This window comes from Bison bison, unplaced genomic scaffold, assembly GCF_000754665.1.
Source record: "Bison bison bison isolate TAMUID 2011002044 unplaced genomic scaffold, Bison_UMD1.0 scf7180017864313, whole genome shotgun sequence".
Classification (NCBI taxonomy): domain Eukaryota; kingdom Metazoa; phylum Chordata; class Mammalia; order Artiodactyla; family Bovidae; genus Bison; species Bison bison.
This window is the reverse complement of record NW_011494885.1, coordinates 703,565-722,788: the sequence shown is the minus strand read 5'-3', so window position 1 is coordinate 722,788 and position 19,224 is coordinate 703,565. Positions and strand designations below refer to the sequence as shown.

Here is a 19,224-nt window from a genome sequence, read left to right as displayed (position 1 = left end):
GCAGAGAAAGTGTTTATTGATTGGACCCATGCCCAGCAGGCACAAGGCAGAGATGTAGGGAAAGAATTTCACCTCTGTCGCTCAGAGCATCACCTTTGCTTGAGAGTTCTTGATTTTCTCCACTGAAGTTTTGAAGGCTTGATTGCATCCGTGGCCATGGGTGGATGTACTGGACAGTAACTGAACATAATTTTGGAGTCTGTGTTAATGAAGTCTGTTTTGTTTCCCAGTCAGCCCCACAGAGGGCAAAGATCTGTTTCTCCTTTGCTTTCTGTTCATCCCATCTTGGCTCCTACTGTCTCAGGCCTGCTCCTAAAACTGTGTTGTCCTCTCTCTGCCCCTTTCTCACCTTCCTTCCATCTTCTCTTGCTACTGATCCTCCCCAGATACTCCTCCTTGCATTTGTCATCTTGCAATCTCTCTCTCTTCTGGATTCGCCTCTCCACTTCTCTCGCATTTCGCCCTTGTCTCTTCCTCTGTTTCCGTCTCTCCTTCCCCCTTTCCTCATCCTCATGTCTGTATCGCTCTCCTCGTGAACCTCTGCTCCTCACTCTTTGCCCTGCATCTTTCTCCTTCATCCCCTCTCTCCCCCTGCCTCTTCCCTCCTCGCTCTGGCATCTTACTGCACCTCCTTACCCAGCCCTTCCTCTTCCCTGCTCACCCCTGTTTCTATCCATCCTCCCTGGACACTCTTACCTCTTTTTACTGCTAGCAATACTTCCAAACTCCATCCTCATCATAGTTTGAAGAGAGTGAGCACCAATAGCTCATAAATGTACTCCCAATTATTATGCAAGTGTCATATGACTTGCCTTCATAGATAAAGGGAAAGACACATTTGGCATAGTCTGGAAAAATAGAAGGGATAGGTGAAAGTATTAATTGCAGGAGGATTATTTTTAGTGTTATCAAGAGAAAGTGGGGCTTCCCTGGTAGTGCAGTGGTTAAGAATACCTTGCCATGCAAGAGACTCTGGTTCCACCTCTGGTCTGGGAAGATTCCACACACCGAGGAGGAAATAAGTATGGGCACCTCAACTACTGAACCCACGGGCTGCAACGACTGAAGCCCTTGTGCCTAGAGCCTGTGCTACCCAACAAGAGAAGCCACCACAGTGAGAAACCCACACACCAGCAAAGAGGAGACCCCACTTGCTGCAACTGGAGGAAACCTGGGCCCAGCAACAAAGACTGAGCAGAGCCCTCCCCACCTCCCCCCAAAAAAGAGAGAAAGGGACAGGAACGGAACACAGAGAGCTGGATCAGGAGACGCCTGAGGCTTCCCTCTAGGAGGCAATTTGGACTTTCCGCCTTCATCTGGGAAGCCAGGTGCTTCTCACACGAGGACAGGCTGCATGCTTACCATTCTTAGCACAGTATTTCCATCTTCCTGTATAGTCCGCATCGAGGGAACACCACAGGAATAAGGAACCATGCAATGTGCAGTCAAAATACTTTTTGTTTCCATAGATGAATGGGAAAACACATTTATTATCTGAAAGAAGAAAGACATTGTTCGCTTCTTTGGCACTCAGGGTTTCATGATGTCTGTGGTAACTCTGGCAAAATCTCCTTTCACGCCTGCCCATCAGTGCCAAGCCTGCTGTGTACAGAGCCCCTGCTAAGCATCGGGGATGCCAAGGTCAGTGTGGCGTGGTCCCTCCCTCAGGGACTAGGAAGGCTTCCTTATTTTAGGAAGTTTCTACTTTACTGTTTTTTGATAGTGAAAAAAAAAAATCATTTGGATATATACACCTGTCTGTAAATACGAAGAAATACAAATGAAAAGTGACTAGTTGACATGTTAAAAATATACAAATTGTAAGGACTGGTGTACAAATGTGACTTTGGACAGTTTCTACTTCAGCATGTGGCACCAGCGCTGAAGCCTAGATTCCGGGTTCAGATTCCAGCCCTGCCACGTACACATAGTTCTGCTGTCTGGGATCGCCCCCTTGGGGGACGTGCACAGCTGCCTCCTCCCGTGACTGAAAGGGTGCTATGAGCTCCTGCCTGTAAAGTATCTCTGGAGAATCCCCATCCGTTCCTCTGCCGCACATGTGAATTCGTTGCCCTGGACTGTGGTTTGTTGTCATTCTCTTCCGCTGTTGATTACCTTTGGTTTCTGCACCAGAAGCAGGGATTACCTTTGGTTTCTGCACCAGAAGCAGGGTCTTTCTTTTCTTTAGGAAGAATGACGTTGTCCTCAGACAGCTGCTGATCTGGAAGAAAAGCAGGAGCAGAGGAGATGGACGGAGGAGGAGCAGGAACAAAGCAGGGTTAGGCTTAGGTGGGACGAATTGAGAGAGTACCACTGGCATATCTACACCACCCTGTGTAAAACAGACAGCTAGTGGGGAGCTGCTATATCACGCAGGGAGCCCAGCCCACCCTCTGTGTTTTCAACCTAGAGGAGTAGGATGGTGGGTGGGGCTGGAAGGAGTCGCAAGAGGGAAGGGATATATATATATATATAAACTCTGTAAAGCACTTATTCTCCAATTACAATTTTTAAAAAACAAACACACACAAAAAATAACATGAACAACTAAAAAAACCAAAAACAAAACAAAGCAGGGCCATGACCAGAATATCATCTATAGTAGGACCTGCCTAGCATCTCTAACTTTTATTTTCTTTTCTATTTTGAAGTCCTTGTTTACCTGAACAAGATACTCGAAGACCAGGAGCTAAGCAGAATAGGGGAGGGAGACCCTGACACGTTCTCACTGCTCCCCTATGAACATCCATGAATTCAACCGCAAAGTCAGGGTCTGCTGTAGTGCACTGTTGATTGGACCTGCCCTGAGACCACACTGTCCCTGTGACTGGGTTGGCCCAAAAGTTGGTTCTGGTTTTTCCATATGATGTTATGGCAAAACCAAGTGGACTTTCTTCTTGGCCAACCCAAGATTTCAAACAGTCAACTCTACAAACATCAAAAGCTCTTCATTTGAACAAAATAACCAACCCTGGGAGTAGGTCGCCTGTGTCTGGGACAGTGCAATGGAGATTCAGGAATGAGGCAGCTCTCAAAAAGGCCTTTAGCTTTGCTGTCAAACTCATCTGTGTTTCAATTTCATAGAGTTTCTTGGATATTAAATAAAATGTGAAGCCCTTCATAATGTCTGTCCTTTGGGACGTACTCAAGAAATGGGAGATGATTTGTCACTGCTATTATTATTATTATTATGACCTTAATTATCAGTCCATGTCTGGGGCAGGGTCTTTCTCACCATTTCTAGCCTGTCACCCCTCTCTCACCTCCATTCACAGGGTCCAGTTGTAGAAACATAGACACGCCAGCCCAAATCAGAAAGAGCCCCAAACGCAGTGCCATGGTAGCTTGCTCTCCTGTGGCTGACCAAGTCATTTTGCTTCTTAAATAACTGGTGACCCCAACACCCCTTCAACCTGATAGGAATCAACCTCACCTGGTCAGTGCTTGATCATTCCTCAACCTGAGAGCATGCTGTTCAAGTTTATCTCTCAGATGGAAAGTACAGGACATTGGCTGGCAGTTAAATGTCACCAAGCCTCAGTGGTTTGAAATGCATTTGAAATGAGACCTAGGGCTTTGAATTCTGCTTCAGGGGTACAAGTTTGATTCCTGGTTGAGGAACTAAGATCCTGCAAGCTGCGTGGTGTGGCCGAAATAAAAGACACTAATGACCTCCCAGTTGTAAAGAGACCACTGATAGGCAAAACATCTGTTCAGTTCAGTTCAGTCACTCAGTTGTGTCTGACTCTTTGTGACCCCATGAATTGCAGCACGCCAGGCCTCCCTGTCCATCATCAACTCCTGGAGTTCACTCAGACTCACGTCCATCAAGTCGGTGATGCCATCCAGCCATCTCATCCTCTGTCGTCCCCTTCTCCTCTGCCCCCAATCCCTCCCAGCATCAGAGTCTTTTCCAATGAGTCAACTCTTTGCATGAGGTGGCCAAAGTACTGGAGTTTCAGCTTTAGCATCATTCCTTCCAAAGAAATCCCAGGGCTGATCTCCTTCAGAATGGACTGGTTGGATCTCCTTGCAGTTCAAGGGACTCTCAAGGGTCTTCTCCAACACCACAGTTGAAAAGCATCAATTCTTCGGCGCTCAGCTTTCTTCACAGTCCAACTCTCACATCCATACATGACCACTGGAAAAACCATAGCCTTGACTAGATGGACCTTTGTTGGCAGATATGCCTAATCAATCACTTAAAATAACAAGCAGGGTTCTATGTGACTCTGTTGATAATACATTTGAACATTTGGGGAGAAACTAAGGAATATAATGACCTTGGTTGGTCGCTCCTAATGTCATCAGACAAAATGGTGAAAGAAAAAGATGAGCTCAGGCACTCACACTTTTAGCCCAAGTGTTGTCTAAATGCCTTAAGACTTTCTTGACCCCTTTCTCCTAGAGCTGCTGGGCTGAAATTGCTGGAAATCAAACATAGAACTTCATCCTGCCATTGGCTGATTTTCCAACTTGATTGCAAGGCATGTTGAACCCGTAGTCACTCAAGTTGTCTTCTGGTTTTCTTTCTGTTTGCTTGTTTGGCTGCATCTCATGATACAGAGGTTCTTAGTTCTACAGCCAGGGATGGAACCCAAGCCCCTTGCACTTGAAGCTCAGAGTCTTAACCACTGGCCCACCAGGGAAGTCCCTGTCTCCTGCTTTTGTTCTGCTCTCTGCTAAGTCGCTTCAGTCATGTCCGACCCTGTGCAACCCCATAGACGGCAGCCCACCAGGCTCCCCCGTCCCTGGGATTCTCCAGGCAAGAACACTGGAGTGGGTTGCCATGTCCTTCTCCAGTGCATGAAAGTGAAAAGTGAAAGTGAAGTTGCTCAGTCATGTCCGACTCTTAGCGACCCCATGGACTGCAGCCTTCCAGGCTGCTCCGTCCATGGGATTTTCCAGGCACGAGTACTGGAGTGGGGTGCCATTGCCTTCTCTGACTGTCTTCGTTAGCATATAGTATTTATGATATAAGCTTATTTTTTTATTAAATAATTTTTATTTCAGTATAGTTACTTCGGGCTTCCCTGGTGGCTCAGTGGTAAAGAATCTGCCTGCCAGTGCAGGAGACACGAATAGATCCCAGGGTCAGGAAGATCCCCTGGAGAAGGAAATGGCAACCCACTCTGATATTCTTGCCTGGGAAATCCCAGGTGCAAAGGAGCGTGGTGGGCTGCAGTTCATGGGGTCACAAAAGCGTCGGTTATGACTTACTGACTAAGCAACAGCATCATAGCCGCTCTACAATGTTGGGTTAGTTTCTACCACATAGCAAAATGAGTCAGCCACACATACGCACATATCCGCTTCTTTCTCGATGTCCCTCCCATAAGTCCCTGTGTACTATCAGGATTCCCAAGTGTCTCATTGGTAAAGAATCCTCTTGCCAATACAGGAGACCCACAAGAGGCAGGAAATAAGGGTTCAGTCCCTGGGTCGGGAAGATCCCCTGGAGAAAGGAATGGCAAGCCACTCCAGTATTCTTGCCTGGAGAATTCCATGGACAGAGGAGCCTGTCGGGCTACAGTCCATGAGGTCGCAAAGAGTCAGACTCAACGGAGTGACTAACTTTCACTCATTCACTCAGACAAATATCATATGATATCACTCACATTTGGGATCTTTTTTTTTTTTAAGATATAAACGAACTTATTTACAAAGCAGAAGCAGAGTGTATACAGTTTGAAAACAAATGGTTACCAAAGGGGAAACATGGAGGCTGGAGGGATAAATCAGGAGCTTGGGATGACCGCATTCACCCTGCTCTATATAAGATAGACGACCAGTGAGGACCTCCTGTGTAGCACGGGGAACTCTATCCAATACTCTGCGATAACCTGTATGAGAAAAGAATCTAAAAGAGAATTAATATATGTATATGCATAACTAAATAACTTTGCTATACGCCTGAAACTAACACAACAGAATGTGTGCTCAGCCACTTCAGTCGTGTCTGACTCTTTGCCACCCTATGGGCTGTAGCCCACCAGGCTCCTCTGTCCATGGGGATTCTCCAGGCAAGAATACTGGAGCGGGGTCCCGTGCCCTCCTCCAGGGGATCTTCTCGACCTAGGAATCGAAATCACGTCTGCCTGCATCTCCTGCATTGCAGGTGGATTCTTTACCCACTGAGCCACCTGGGGAGCCCACATAACATAGTAAAACAACAACACTCCATAAAATTAAAATATTAAATAAATAAAGGATTTGTTCTTTCCTGACCTATCTGAAATGTTATTTCTGTCTGGAAATATATTGGGACTCCTCAGTATGAGGATCTCTGGTCAGGTCTTGCCAGTTTTCTCACTTCCTTCTTGCAGTTAAATTGTCCCCCTTCCCCAGTGGACTGTAATCTTTGGAAGAACAAGATGGACTGGGCTCTCTGCCCTGGCATCATTCCTTAATGTAGAATGTGGCACAAATTTGGTCCCCTGATGTTTTTCAAAGGGCATGTTGCCCTTTTAAAAAAAATCAGATATTCTGGAGAGCAATGTATGAGTTAGTAGCTGAACTTGAATAAGACAAAGTTAAATTCACAAGTGTCAGAAATAATAAAGGACCTGGAAGCCAGAGCCTAATCTTTAGAGGCTGTGGGAGCTGGTGATGACCTTTAAGTCACCATTCAGGTGAGGTTGCCATTCTTGGCTTCTATGATGTGGAGACTGATAACTGAGACTAAAACTAAAAACCTGGAGAAGAGCACAGCAACAATCCAGTATTCTTGCCTAGAGAATCCCATAGACAGAGGAGCCTGGCGGGCTGCAGTTCATAGGGTTTCACAGTGTCAGACACAACTGAAACGACTTAGCGCACACAAAACTAAAAACCAGGTGATATTAAGGGCTATCCAGTTAGGGAACCTAGAAAAACTTCACCTGTGTGTCCAGAAAAGCAGCAAAGAAATTTTCATTTTTGTCACTCTAAATGGATTACATAGAAACATTTATTTAGGGACCTGCCCGGCAGTCCAGTTGTTAAGACTCTGAAGTTCCATCCCTGGTTGGGGGAACTAAGATCCCACATGCTAGCACTGTGTGGCCAAAAAAAAAAGAAGAAATATTTCTTTAAGGAAATACACTGAATATCAGTAGAACAGCAAAAGTCTGTGAGATTTGGAATAATGCTCTGCATGCACCTCCAGCTCTGGGTGATGAAAGTAACGTTAACTGGGTGTAGCAAAAAGAAGGTTCCTGGGCTTCCCTGCAGGTCCAGTGGTTAAGAATCCACTTTGAAATGCAAGGGACACCAGTTCGATCCTTGCTTCAGGAAGATCCCACATGTCTCAGGGCAACTGAACCCATGCACTGCAAGTACTGAGCCCATGGGCCACAATTACTGAAGCCATCACACCATAGAGCCCGGGCTCTGTGACAAGAGGAGCCAGAATGATGAGAAGACTTCAAGCAGTCCTGGAGAATAGTCCCTGCTTACCAAACTAGAGAAAGCCCTCACTCAGCAAGAAAGACCCTTAAAAATAAAAAATTAAAAAATAGAAGCCAGATTCTCTCATCCCCCTTGTCCAGCCAACGACTATATAGCATCATTGTCAGTGGGGCAGGCTTCCAGCTTTACTCACCCCACTCAATTCCGTGTCGCAGATGGATAGAGGGAAATTTCAGGCAGGTGCGATCAAGAGGCTAGAGACTGTCTCCTCCAACGCAACTTCAATCATGGGGCTGAGGAGCCATTCAACAATAGCAAGCTGAGAATACAGGGATCTCCATCACCCTTACTCCAGCCTGCTTGTAGTGAAGATTCTACACGCCAGGAGAAGCAAGCCAAGAAGACCAGAGGCTACCACCCCTGCCAAGTGTCCTGTTTGCCGGGAGCCGGCAGTGAGGAGCTCCACTCGTGGCAAAGGTTGTGAGGAAGGAGGCTCAGCATACGCAAAGGTGGGATCGAGCCTCAGGAGTCCCCCTGGAAATTCTCGAGCATCTACCCCCAAAACCAGAGTCTGCCTACTTTCTGCTTTGTGCTCTCACCTACACCTCTGACTTTACGGGAGGCTGTCCCCTGCTACCTCTCTATGAAAAAAGAAATAACTTACAGCTCCAGTTAATAATTCCTGCGTGTGACAGTGTTTCAACCTACAAATTCCTTTGGAAGTCCTCTAGCCTGCCTGAATAGGTTTTTCCGGCCACATGTGATTGTTCAGAGCCTCCCAACTGTGAGAGGCATGAGATGTTCTAAACTGTCTAAATACAGATTCCTTTGAGCAGTTAAAAGATTGACTAGAAATTGTATTGGTGAAGGGTTTTTCACTTGTTGGGCCAATGTTTGCTGCTAAGTCTCCATATCCCTTACCTACTGTGTTCTTGGCGGTGTATTGATTGATATAATTGGTGTATAGAGATGTAAGTAACCTTGGACCCTTGGGTTAATTCTTTTCTTGATTGAGCCCACCACACCTTTGCCCTATAGGAATGCAACTTTCTCCAATGCTTTTTGGAGGCTGGCGCCTGACTTTAGAATAATCACCTTTAGAGAAAAATAAGTTTCCTAAAATGTTAACAGGCTTCCTGGCCAGAAGATGATGTAAATCACCTAAACTTTTGCATATGATAAGTTTGAAAGCCTGGCTTTGATTAGGATCAGGAACTGCTGTCCTTGCATGACTCTACCCCTTCCCCCATTATCCTCTATGCATAACTTAAGGTATAAAAACTACTTTGGAAAATAAAGTGCAGGCCTTGTTCATCGAAGCTTGGTCTCCCCATGTCGTTCTTTCTCTCACCTTCTGGCTGAATTATTCAGCCTCTTTTCTCCACTAAATTTTCTCACTGAGCTATCCTTATTTAACCACTCTTTATATCTTTAATTAACATTTAAGTAAGCAATTGTTTCCTGATCCTCGCCGACGCCGTCCCGCTTCGAAACCCCTGACTCCACCGGGGCTGGCCCCCGGCACCTGTTAATAATAAAGCAGGTGTGGCATTCTAAAAAAATCTCTCACTGTCCTTGCCTCCAGCTCCCAAACTGTGGCTCAGAGATACAGATAAGAACAAAGAGCTTTAAGGTTCTACCCACAGAAAGTGACTTTATTTGGAACAGAAAGGGAGGCTGGGGGTGGGGGGTGGGAGGGAGTTCATGACTAATGACACTCTGCAAACAATGCAGATCAAAAATAATTTTTTTTGATGAAGGCCATTTTTTAAGTCTTTATTGAATTTGTTACAATATTGCTTCTGTTTTATGTTTTGGTGGGGTTTTTTTTGGCTGTGAGGTATGTAGGATCTTAGTTCGCTGCTGCTGCTGCTAAGTAGCTTCAGTCGTGTCCAACCAGTGCATACCCTTCAGTGGAAGGTGAAGTCTTAACTGGACTGCCAGGGACATCCCCAACAATGGAGATTTTGGTGGTAAGCAATAAAGAGGAGACTAGTAGCCCCACCGTGTCAACTAATTAAACCCTAGGCTCACTGTCTAACAAAAGAGAACTAGGGAAAGAGATAACTAACAGGAGTCCTCTGGGGTCAGGACAAACTCAAAGCTTGGCCTCAGAAATGACCCTTGACTGAATTTAATAGAGTCTGAATGTAAAGCAATTTCTATCCCAGGCACTGTCAAAAACAATAGGATAGGTGCTTTCCTGGTGGTCCAGTGGTTAAGAATCCACCTGCCAATGCAGGGAGCACGGGTTCCATCCCTGGTCCGGGAAGATTTCACATGCTTTGGGCCAGCTAAGCTCATGGGCCACAATTACTGAGCCCTAGAGCCTGTCCCCTGCAGCAGGGGAGGCCACAGCAATGAGAAGCCTGTGCACTGCAGCAAGAGAGCAGCCCCTGCTCACCGCAACAAGGCAGTAGCCTGTGCACAGCAGCAAAAGCCCATTGCAGCCAAAAATAAATTTAAATTAAAAAAAAAAAAATAATAGAATAATCAGCCAGAAACTAGTGGAACCTAAGGGCTGGGTGTGATAACCAGAGAGATCTAGGGAAAGACAGACGGTTTTGGTAGAACCACTGTCTTTCCAGGTAGACTGTGTGTACACCCAAAGGAGGTGCCCTCCCAAAGGGAAGACTAACATCAGAGGCTCTCTGCAGAGAAAATAGACATCACTGAAATAGTCCAGTCAAGTCACTGAACAAACAAAAAGACAAGCAAAGAACAACAAAAGGAAGCCTTGTTGTTTATTATGATTGCTGGTTATAATCAGTATTCAGAGTAGGGACAATATATTATATAAAATGTTCAGGTTTCAATAAAAATGTTGGACACTTAGAATGATACAAGAAAGTATGACTCTTGTACAAAGTTGCAGGTTACAAAATAAATGTAAAAATCAATTGTATTTTGATACACTGGCAATGAATACTCTAAAAACAAAATTAATAAAAATATCAAAGATAATAAAACACTTGTTCAGTTGTTAAAGAGGCACAAGAGTTATTTTAAAAAATCAGAAAATATTTCTGAAAGAAATTAAGAAAGGCCTAAATAAATGGAAAGACCCCATGTCCATGGATTGGAAGACCTAAAGTACTGTTAAGATGGCCCGTGCCCTTGTGCTTCGTCACTCAGTCGTGTCCGACCCTTTGAGACCTCAGGGAGGGACTGTAGCCCGCCAGGCTCCTCTATCCCATGGGATTTCCCAGGCAAGAATGCTGGATTGGGTTGCCATTTTCTTCTCCAGGGGATCTTCCTGATCCAGTGATTGAACCCACGTCTCCTGAATTGCAGGCAGATTCTTTACTGTCTGAGCCACCAGGGAAGCCCATTAAGATGGCAATACCCCCTAATTGATCCAGAGATTCAACTCAGTCCTTATCAAAACTCCAGCTTTCTTCTTACTCTAAAATGTGTATGGAAACTCAAGGGACCCAGAATAATCTAAACAGTCTTTTTCTTTTTTTCAAGATTTGTGGTTTAAAGTCATTTAATTTTTTTTTTTACTTTGGCCATGCCACACAGCTATTGGGATCTCCGTTCCCTGACCAAGGATTGAATCTGGGCCATGGCAGTGAAAGCCCAGAATCCTAACCACTAGGTCACCAGAGAACTGCCCAAACTAGTCAATTTATACAAGTGATATTTTGCTACAAAATAATTTACTTACTTTAAAAAAATACATATAGTGCAAATTTAATGTGTTGCACACCTAAAGATTATGTCTGCCACATTTTGTTTATCTGTTCCCCTGGTCATGGATATCTGAGTTGCCTCCGACTCCCTACAAAAATGCACAGAGGGATTATACAAATTGTAGTTCTGAAGTTTTTAGTGTAGAGCAAGGAACGGATAAATTGCCCAATAAATGATTATTGTCTTCATTAACATTAAACAATAATAAAAGAATCTGAACAACTCATTTTGCAACCCCTGATCAAAATCAACTCCTACTCTGACATTACTGCCCTAAACCAGGATGTGCCCACCTGGCTACTAAAACATCATCACAAAATAGAGGAATTTTCAAATTCTTACCTTTCTGCAGTGCTCATCCTTCTCAGACTTCTGCCTCTCCTGTTGTCTACTCTCTGGAACTTACTGCCTTTTTTTTTTTTCTCATTAGCATCAAGTTTCAGGTAATCAGCGGCAGTTGTTGGTGATGGTTAGTTTTGTTGTTTCTTTTTTTAAAAGATTTCTTTGGAGAGGGTTATTGGAGGAATAAGGAGTTTAGGGTTTTATTATTCAGCCTTTACATTTTATTTATTTATTCGTTTATGGCTGCACTGTGTCTTCATTGCTTTGAGTGGGCTTTCTCTACTTGTGGCGAGCTGGGGCTACTCTTCATTGCGGTGTGTGTGGGCTCTATACTCCAGCTCAGTACTTGTATCGTACAGGTTTAGTTGCCCCACAGCATGTGGGATCTTTCCAGGCCAGGAATTGAACCCATGTCCCCTGCACTGGCAGACAGATTCTTAACCACTGGACTGCCAGGGAAGTCCCTAGTTTTGTTGTTCAAGAGGAATGTGTGTGCATGCATAGCAGAAGTTTGAAAGTGAAAAGTGAAAGTGTTAGTCAGTCGTGTCTAACTCTGCGAGTCCGTGGACTGTAGTCCACCAGGCTCCTCTGTCTGTGGAATTCTCCAAGCAAGAATACTGGAGTGGGAAACCATTCCCTTCTCCAGGGGAGTCTTCCTGACCCAGGAATCAAATCCACATCTCCTGTATTGCAGGCAGATTCTTTACCATCTGAGTCACCAAGGAAGCCCCATCAGCAGAAGTTTGGTTCACTTCAATAAGCAGTTCTGGAAGACCCATACATCAAGTTGCCAGTCACATTTTATGGATGCTATTAAGTCGTAAAGCTGTCGGAAACAAAGCCTGTCCCTGAAGTGTTGTTACCTTGTCTGGGGAGGTTATACATTGTGTGGGAACAGTATGATATTGAAGGGAAGCTAGCAGGTAGGTACGCCAGGGCTCTGCGGAGGGAGATCAGTGCCAGCAAAGTCAAGAAAGGTCTGCTGGAGTTGCAGGGAGGCATCTAGTGGGACCCTCCAGGGTGGGTAAGTGGGAACAGGAGATGGAGTTTCAGAGAGGAAAGGACATGAACACAGCCCTGGAGGGAGCAATGGGTATCATGGGTGATGTGGAGGCTGACGTGGGTGGGTGAAGTATCTACATGGCAGGGTTATATTTTGCTATCACTTGTATCTGCCCACATTCCCGTTCTTTTTTTTCCCCATATTTTTGGCTGCACTAGGTCTTCCTTGCTGCGCACAGGCTTTCTCTAGTTGCAGTGCCCGAGCTTCTCGTTGTGGTAGCTCTCTTGCTACAGAGCACAGGCTCTAGGGCATGTGGGGTCAGTAGTTGCCGCGCACCCGGGCTTAGTTGCCCCGCAGCATGTGGGATCTTTCTAGGACAAGGATGGAACCAGTGTCCCCTGCACTGCAAGGTGAACTCGTGACCACTGGACCAAGGGGGAAGCCCTCCATTCTATAGATTACTTCTCTTGCCCCGTCTCCTCCGGTCAGGCAGTAGGCCTATTACCCTAGAAATGCAAGGAGCCAAAAACACCTTTATGTTGAGCCTTGAAATTTCAAAAGAGATTATGTAAATTGAAATGGAAGTAGATGTGATTCCAAAGGCCTAACTTTTGCTTATTAGACATGGAATTTTTAAGTTTCAGTGTAAGAATGAAGGCTTTATGGCATGATAGGTTTTTTTGTTTGTTTGTTTTTAAGCTGTCCATCTTATAGAATTTCAGTTTCTTGGTCAGGGATTGAACCTGGGCCCTAGTGTTTGTTGGCGGTCAAAATCTTGGCTTTCTCTGCCCTCCAGAGAGAAATAAAAATAGAGACAGAGTTGAAAAAAATAGGTGGCTTTAATTCTCAGCTGGTGGAGGGGGAACACTAGGCTCATGCCTCAAGAACTGTGCCCACCCCACTGTGAGGAGTCTGCTGCTGCTGCTGGTAAGTCGCTTCAGTCATATCCAACTCTGTGCGAACCCATAGACAGAAGCCCACCAGGCTCCCCCGTCCCTAGGATTCTCCAGGCAAGAACACTGGAGTGGGTTGCCATTTCCTTCTCCAATGCAAGAAAGTGAAAAGTGAAAGGAAGTCGCTCAGTCATGTCCAACTCTTAGAGACCCCATGGACTACAGCCTACCAGGCTCCTCTATCCATGGGATTTTCCAGGCAAGAGTACTGGAGTGGGGTGCCATTGCCTTCTCCAGTGAGGAGTCTACAGGCTTATATAAGATGAAGGCTCGAAATCAGGGGTCAGTGATGAGGATCAAAGGTGTTAAGATCTTGTCTTCTTCCTCTTGCATTGTTTCCAGATAGTCACAGGCTGGTGTCAGGTAGCCTCTGGCAGTCTGGTGGCCCAGAAGTTGGGTCCATTGTCTTCTGTGCATTGTTACAGAGGTCTTCTTTCTGATCTGTAAGAAGAAAAAAACTACAAGGGTGGGTTTGCAGAGAGTGGTAAGCACCAGATACAGGATGTAATTAGCATAGAATCAAAGGATAAGAGGTGTGAAATGTAGCTCATGCAGAATTAGGGGTCAGAAAAGAAAATTTAGTTGCAGACTACAAATAAGAAAGTGAAAGTGAAGTTGCTCAGTTGTGTCTGACTCTTAGTGACCCCATGGACTGTAGCCTACCATGATTCTCCGTCCATGGGGTTTTCCAGGCAAGAATGCTGGAGTGGGTTGCCATTCCCTTTTCCAGGAGATCTTCCTAACCTAGGGATTGAATCCAGGTCTCCCACATTGTAGGCAGATGCTTTACCATCTGAGCCACCAGGGAAGTCACACAAATAAGAAACAAAGTAAAAACATCCCTGTGGCTCAAATGGTAAAAAAAAATTTGCCTGCAATGTGGGAGATCCAGGTTCAATCCCTGGGCCAGGAAGATCCTCTGGAGAAGGGAATCGCTACCCACTCCAGTATTCTTGCTTGGAGAATTCTATGGACAGAAAAGCCTGGCAGGCTATAATCACTGGGGGTTGCAAAGAGTCAGACATGACTGATCTACTAACGTTTTCACTTTCAAAGTAAAAACTAGGAATGTTCAGGCCTGTTCACTGTTCTGTTTATCTTTGTTCTCAGAAAAGGGAAAGAAAAACTCATTCCTCTTTTTTCCTTTTCACTGCAAAATAGGCCCTCAGCAGTGAGAGGGCCAAGTCCCCAACCACTGGACTGGCAGGGAATTCTTATGGCATGATTGCTGAAAAACAAAAAATGGATATGAGAAGAATGTAGCTAGTGGCCTGTGGGTGGTGGGTAATAAATTCCAGGGTCTAGGTCCCATCTCTTTCCCAAGGACCTTAGGAAAAAGCAAGTCTCTATGAAATTATCTTTTCTCCAGAACTTGGAGGAATTTCATCAATTATATGGGATTCCTAGGCTGCTTCAGATTCCTGAAGGACCTCAGTGGGATTTGAGGGCAGTTGGAAGAGGCTCCAAAGTGGTTAAGAGGGATGGCAGAGCTCACAGGGCCTGCATGGAGCCCATGAACACCAGACTGGATCAAAGGCTTCCCAGTGGAAGCCAGCAGGAATTGAAGCTGAGAACCAGACATCAGTAAGAACTTGAACTTCAGCAGCACGAGGGGTGAAAACTAGACAGTCCATCCTTCCCACCAGCACTACTGCAAAGCTGTGGATAAAGAGAGTGGAAAGGAAAAGAAGCCCTGAATTGATTGATTAGAACTGAAATGAGGCTTCCCCATCTGCCTGCAATGCAAGAGACCTGGGTTCAATCCCTGGTTCAGAAAGATGCCCTGGAGAAGGGAATGGCAACCTCCTCCAATATTCTTGCCTGGGGAAATCACATGGACAGAGGAGCCTGGCAGACTACAGTCCATGAGGTTACAGAGTCAGACACGACGGAGTGACTAAGCACGAGCAGGGGATCTGAAATGACTGAGAAAACCCCGACTGAATTTATAACAATTTATTCAAACAGGTTAAGTTTCTTCTTCTTCTTCTTTTAATAATTACTTGGCCCTGCTGGGTCTTAGTTGCAGCATGAGAACTCTTGATTGTGGCATGTGAGATCTAGTTCCCTGACCAGAGATTAAACTGGGCTCCCTGCAGTGGAAGCAGAGTCTTAGCCACTGGATAACCAGGGAAGTCCCAAACTGATTAGGTTTTACCTACCACCAGGTAGCAGCAGCAGGTAGAATGGGGAATTGTTATAAACAAAAGTATCATAAAAATTAATCATACATTTGAATAGCTTATATATTTATATTATGAAATTAGAAAGTTTGCACACTTGAGTTTTTGGCCTGAGAAATTTGTTCATGCCATGTCAAGCTTATTAGCATATTATAATTTTTAAAATACTAAAACTATTCACAGGCCAAATTTTTTTAAATGGTAGCTCTCCTTCATTCACTCAGGAATGTCTTCTGCAACTGTATTCAGTGCCATTAAGAAACCAGCATCAGATTTCAATCATGGCAGCTTCCATTTCAGGCTACACCTTCAGGGCTCTGTGTTTCCACAGCACCAACAGCAACGCTGACCACCTGCAACTCTCTTCTTCCATTCCTCTCAGGAAGGATTTTTGCTGGGAGAGGTAAGGCAAGAGGAAACCTTCAGCATCAATGACTCCTAAGTCAGCAACACAGAATTTCTGCAAGTAATTGAAATCCATAACCATCATCCTTGTTCAAGACTTTTTAGTTTTTATGAGTATGCAAGCAAAGTTAATGAAGAGAGCTTGGGCAGGATTCTTAAAGATCAGAGAAAGAAAGTTATTGGGTGGTACCGATTCCAGTGAAACACAAAGCAGCAGATGTCATACAGAGAGCAAGTGATCCATAAGCAGCTCACCTGCACCATCGGGGTGGCCGACCTCATCTTCCTCCCCTTCAGCTTTATCTCCACGCCAACAATTCCACTCATGTTTTAGAATATGTTCTCTTTAGATAGAAGGTATAATTAAAGGCTATCCCTCACTATTCCCAATCTAGGCAGTACTAGCCAGCAAGAGTATAAGGTATCTTCAGTGCCAAATACTTCTCAGAATTATGCCAAAGTTATTAAAGAACATGGTACTGACTTTTTTGACAAGGACAGACTAATGAAAGACATCAGGGCGATTTATCAGGTTTATAATGCGCTTCAGGAGAAAGTGCCAGCAGTGTGTGCAGCCGTAGAAAAGAGCGAGTGAGTTGTTGAACCTTGTCAGGCAGAAGTGAATCAATTAAGAAGACAAATCACTCAGAGGAAGAATGAAAAGGAACAAGAAAGATGATTGCCACAGGCAACACTAAGCAGACAGATGCCATCTGAAAGTGTGGACCCCACCTTCAGCCCTCAGATGCCCTATCCAGGGTTCACAGCAGAAGGTCCAAGTACAGCTGGAGAGGCTGAGCCCTCAGACCCGCCTCCACCTAATTCTGATCTTCACCCAAATAATCAAGAAAGTACTCTGAGCCATTCTCACATGGAAACTAGCATCTTTATGCCTCGACCTCAAGCCATGGACTCCTCCAGTTATGCCTCCACCAGTGCTGGACTGACATATCTTGAAAGTGGAGCAGACCCCCTCCTTCCCACAGAGCAGCTGGAGACAGTGCAGAGTAATCAGACGACAGTGATTGTGAAAATTTGATTGACCCTACAGAGTCCTCTAATAGTGAATACTCACATTCAAGGGATTCTTGACCCATTGACACATCCTGATGAGGGCTCCAGGAATGCTCAGACCTCCCAGATTTACCTGAATGCAAGAAACTCTCCAGTTAGCACTGTTTTTCTTAATTGCTAATTGAGAGAGTTTTTGAGGACTTCCTCTTGGGGAAGAACTGCTTTTACAGACCCCTGGACTCCCCAAGACAAGAGTTTTTGGGCACAGACTTTGGAGGAACCTCCAAGGGGCCCATTCGGGGTCCTCACGTGCAGACGCAGTGTGCAAGGCTCACAACAAAGTCATTAAGATAATCAAATTGTCCGAATTCTGGTGCAATTCATGATGTACTGGTAAATTTAGGCAAAGATAAATTTATCAATGCCATTTCTGTTCTTTAAAATAATTTGGAAATTAGAGACCAAGCACAATTAGTCTATAAATGTTCTATAAACAAAAACCTTGTCTCTTGCACTATCATGCCTTGAAATTTACTTTTTCAAAGGAAAACTAGTTTAGCAGCAACGTTCAAAGATTGGAACAAATCAGATGTACCTTCTTTTGTCTGCATGACTTTGTGAGATCAAAAGAGAGGGCTTTGTTTCCACTTGTTTTCTACTAGCCTGCCATGTGTTGTCACTTAAAATGGTTGCCTTAAAAAGAAAATGTAGAAATACTAATTACCAGTGAGTAATCATCCAAATAAGTATGTTATAAAATAAATTACTTATTTTTCTTTCAGGGAATTCCAGTGACTGTTATGTTGCACTAGCCATGTTTATGGTCTCTGTTCTGGAGTCTTAAGTGAAGGACACACAACAGTATAACAGAAAGGAGTTATGTTCTAGACCTGAGTTTTACAAGGAACAGACTCCAGACACCGTGGATTTAGCCAAGTTCGTACATAAAGGTGATAACTTGTGTAGATCTTCTGACAAATCCTAGTGTTAGTCTTATTTATGGAAGAAAGACATCTAATAAACTGTTTGGGAAGCTTGGTTATTGAATAGAGATTCATTTTCAATTGGAATAACCATACTTTTTTAAGTTACCGTTCAGCATATAGCTGTGGAATGTGTAGAGACTTTCCTTGGGGATGCACTTAACATTTTTATTTACTGCTTCTTTTCTAGTTTTGCCCAGAATGTGTGAAACCACTACAGACGTTCATGAGTATGACATACTCCTGGTTTGGAAAAAAGACCCCCTCCCCCATTTATGGCAGGGTCAACCCACAAAGCTAATGCCATGGATTATAACTGCCTTTTCTTTGGACTAGTTACAACCTGTACAAATAAGGAAGTTGTTAAAAAAGCTTAAAATCCAGGTTCAAAGTAGTTTCATTTTACAAGAAAGAAGTTTTAGTCTGACTGGAAATTAAGTGCTCAAACTGCCATTCTTCAGGTAGCTACTCGACAGATTCTGTGTCTTCCTACTCTCCAGTTTTATTGGGCTTATACCACTGCCATTTGATTTGAAATGTTTCAGGGCTTCCCTGGTGGCTCAGCTGATAAAGAATCTGCCTGCAGTGCGGGAGACCTGGGTTTGATCCCTGGGTTGGGAAGATCCCCTGGAGAAGGGAAAGGCTACCCACTCCAGTATTCTGGCCTGGAGAATTCCATGGACTGTACAGTCCATAAGGTCACAAGGAGTCGGATATGACTGGGCAACTTTCACATCACTTCACTTCAGACGCTTTATCTGTGAATGTGTTCCAGTGTTTACCAGCCACCTTCTAGTGGCTTCAGCACCAGTGTGATTTTTTTTTTTTTTCTTTTTAAGTGCCATCGCCATCTCCTCTGTTCAGATTTTTACATTCAGGAAAATATTTTCATTTTTATGCCATACTGAAACCTACAATGTATATCTGACAAAGCAGTTAAATGTGACAATAAAAACTTAATCATGAAAAAAAAAAGAAACCTGTGTCCTATGGGAAATACCAACTTGGCTTTTTTGGTTTATTTAGTTTGTTTCTGATTTTGTGTTTTACCCCAAATAATATTTACCAGTCATGCCTCTGAATGCTTGTAATTTCCCACATTTATATGTCCCCTCATTAAGTTAAAATTTTGTTGGTGTTTCTTCTCACTCTTTAGAGAGATTTACCAAACTGACACAATGGAGAGCTGGATGCCTAAGAACAAAGATAAAATATTAACTTGTGTGGGGAGACTTTAACTCCAAAAGTTAGTTAGA

At 44.3% G+C, this 19,224-nt stretch overlaps 1 protein-coding gene and 1 pseudogene across 1 annotated transcript; one reads left to right on the top strand and one right to left on the bottom strand.

Moving 5' to 3' along the window:
* On the bottom strand, window positions 1–3,351 carry LOC104997645 (seminal plasma protein A3). The gene is made up of 5 exons (XM_010852538.1): window positions 3,264–3,351; window positions 2,147–2,221; window positions 1,363–1,494; window positions 697–848; window positions 1–180 (listed from the first exon to the last, which is right to left on the bottom strand). The coding sequence occupies exons 1-4, from the start codon at window positions 3,337–3,339 to the stop codon at window positions 709–711; spliced, it is 423 nt and encodes a 140-aa protein (XP_010850840.1). The 5' UTR covers window positions 3,340–3,351; the 3' UTR covers window positions 1–180; window positions 697–708.
* A 9,174-nt stretch (window positions 3,352–12,525) lies between these two features.
* Window positions 12,526–17,166, top strand: LOC104997751 (annotated as a pseudogene).
* Window positions 17,167–19,224: the final 2,058 nt, after the last annotated feature.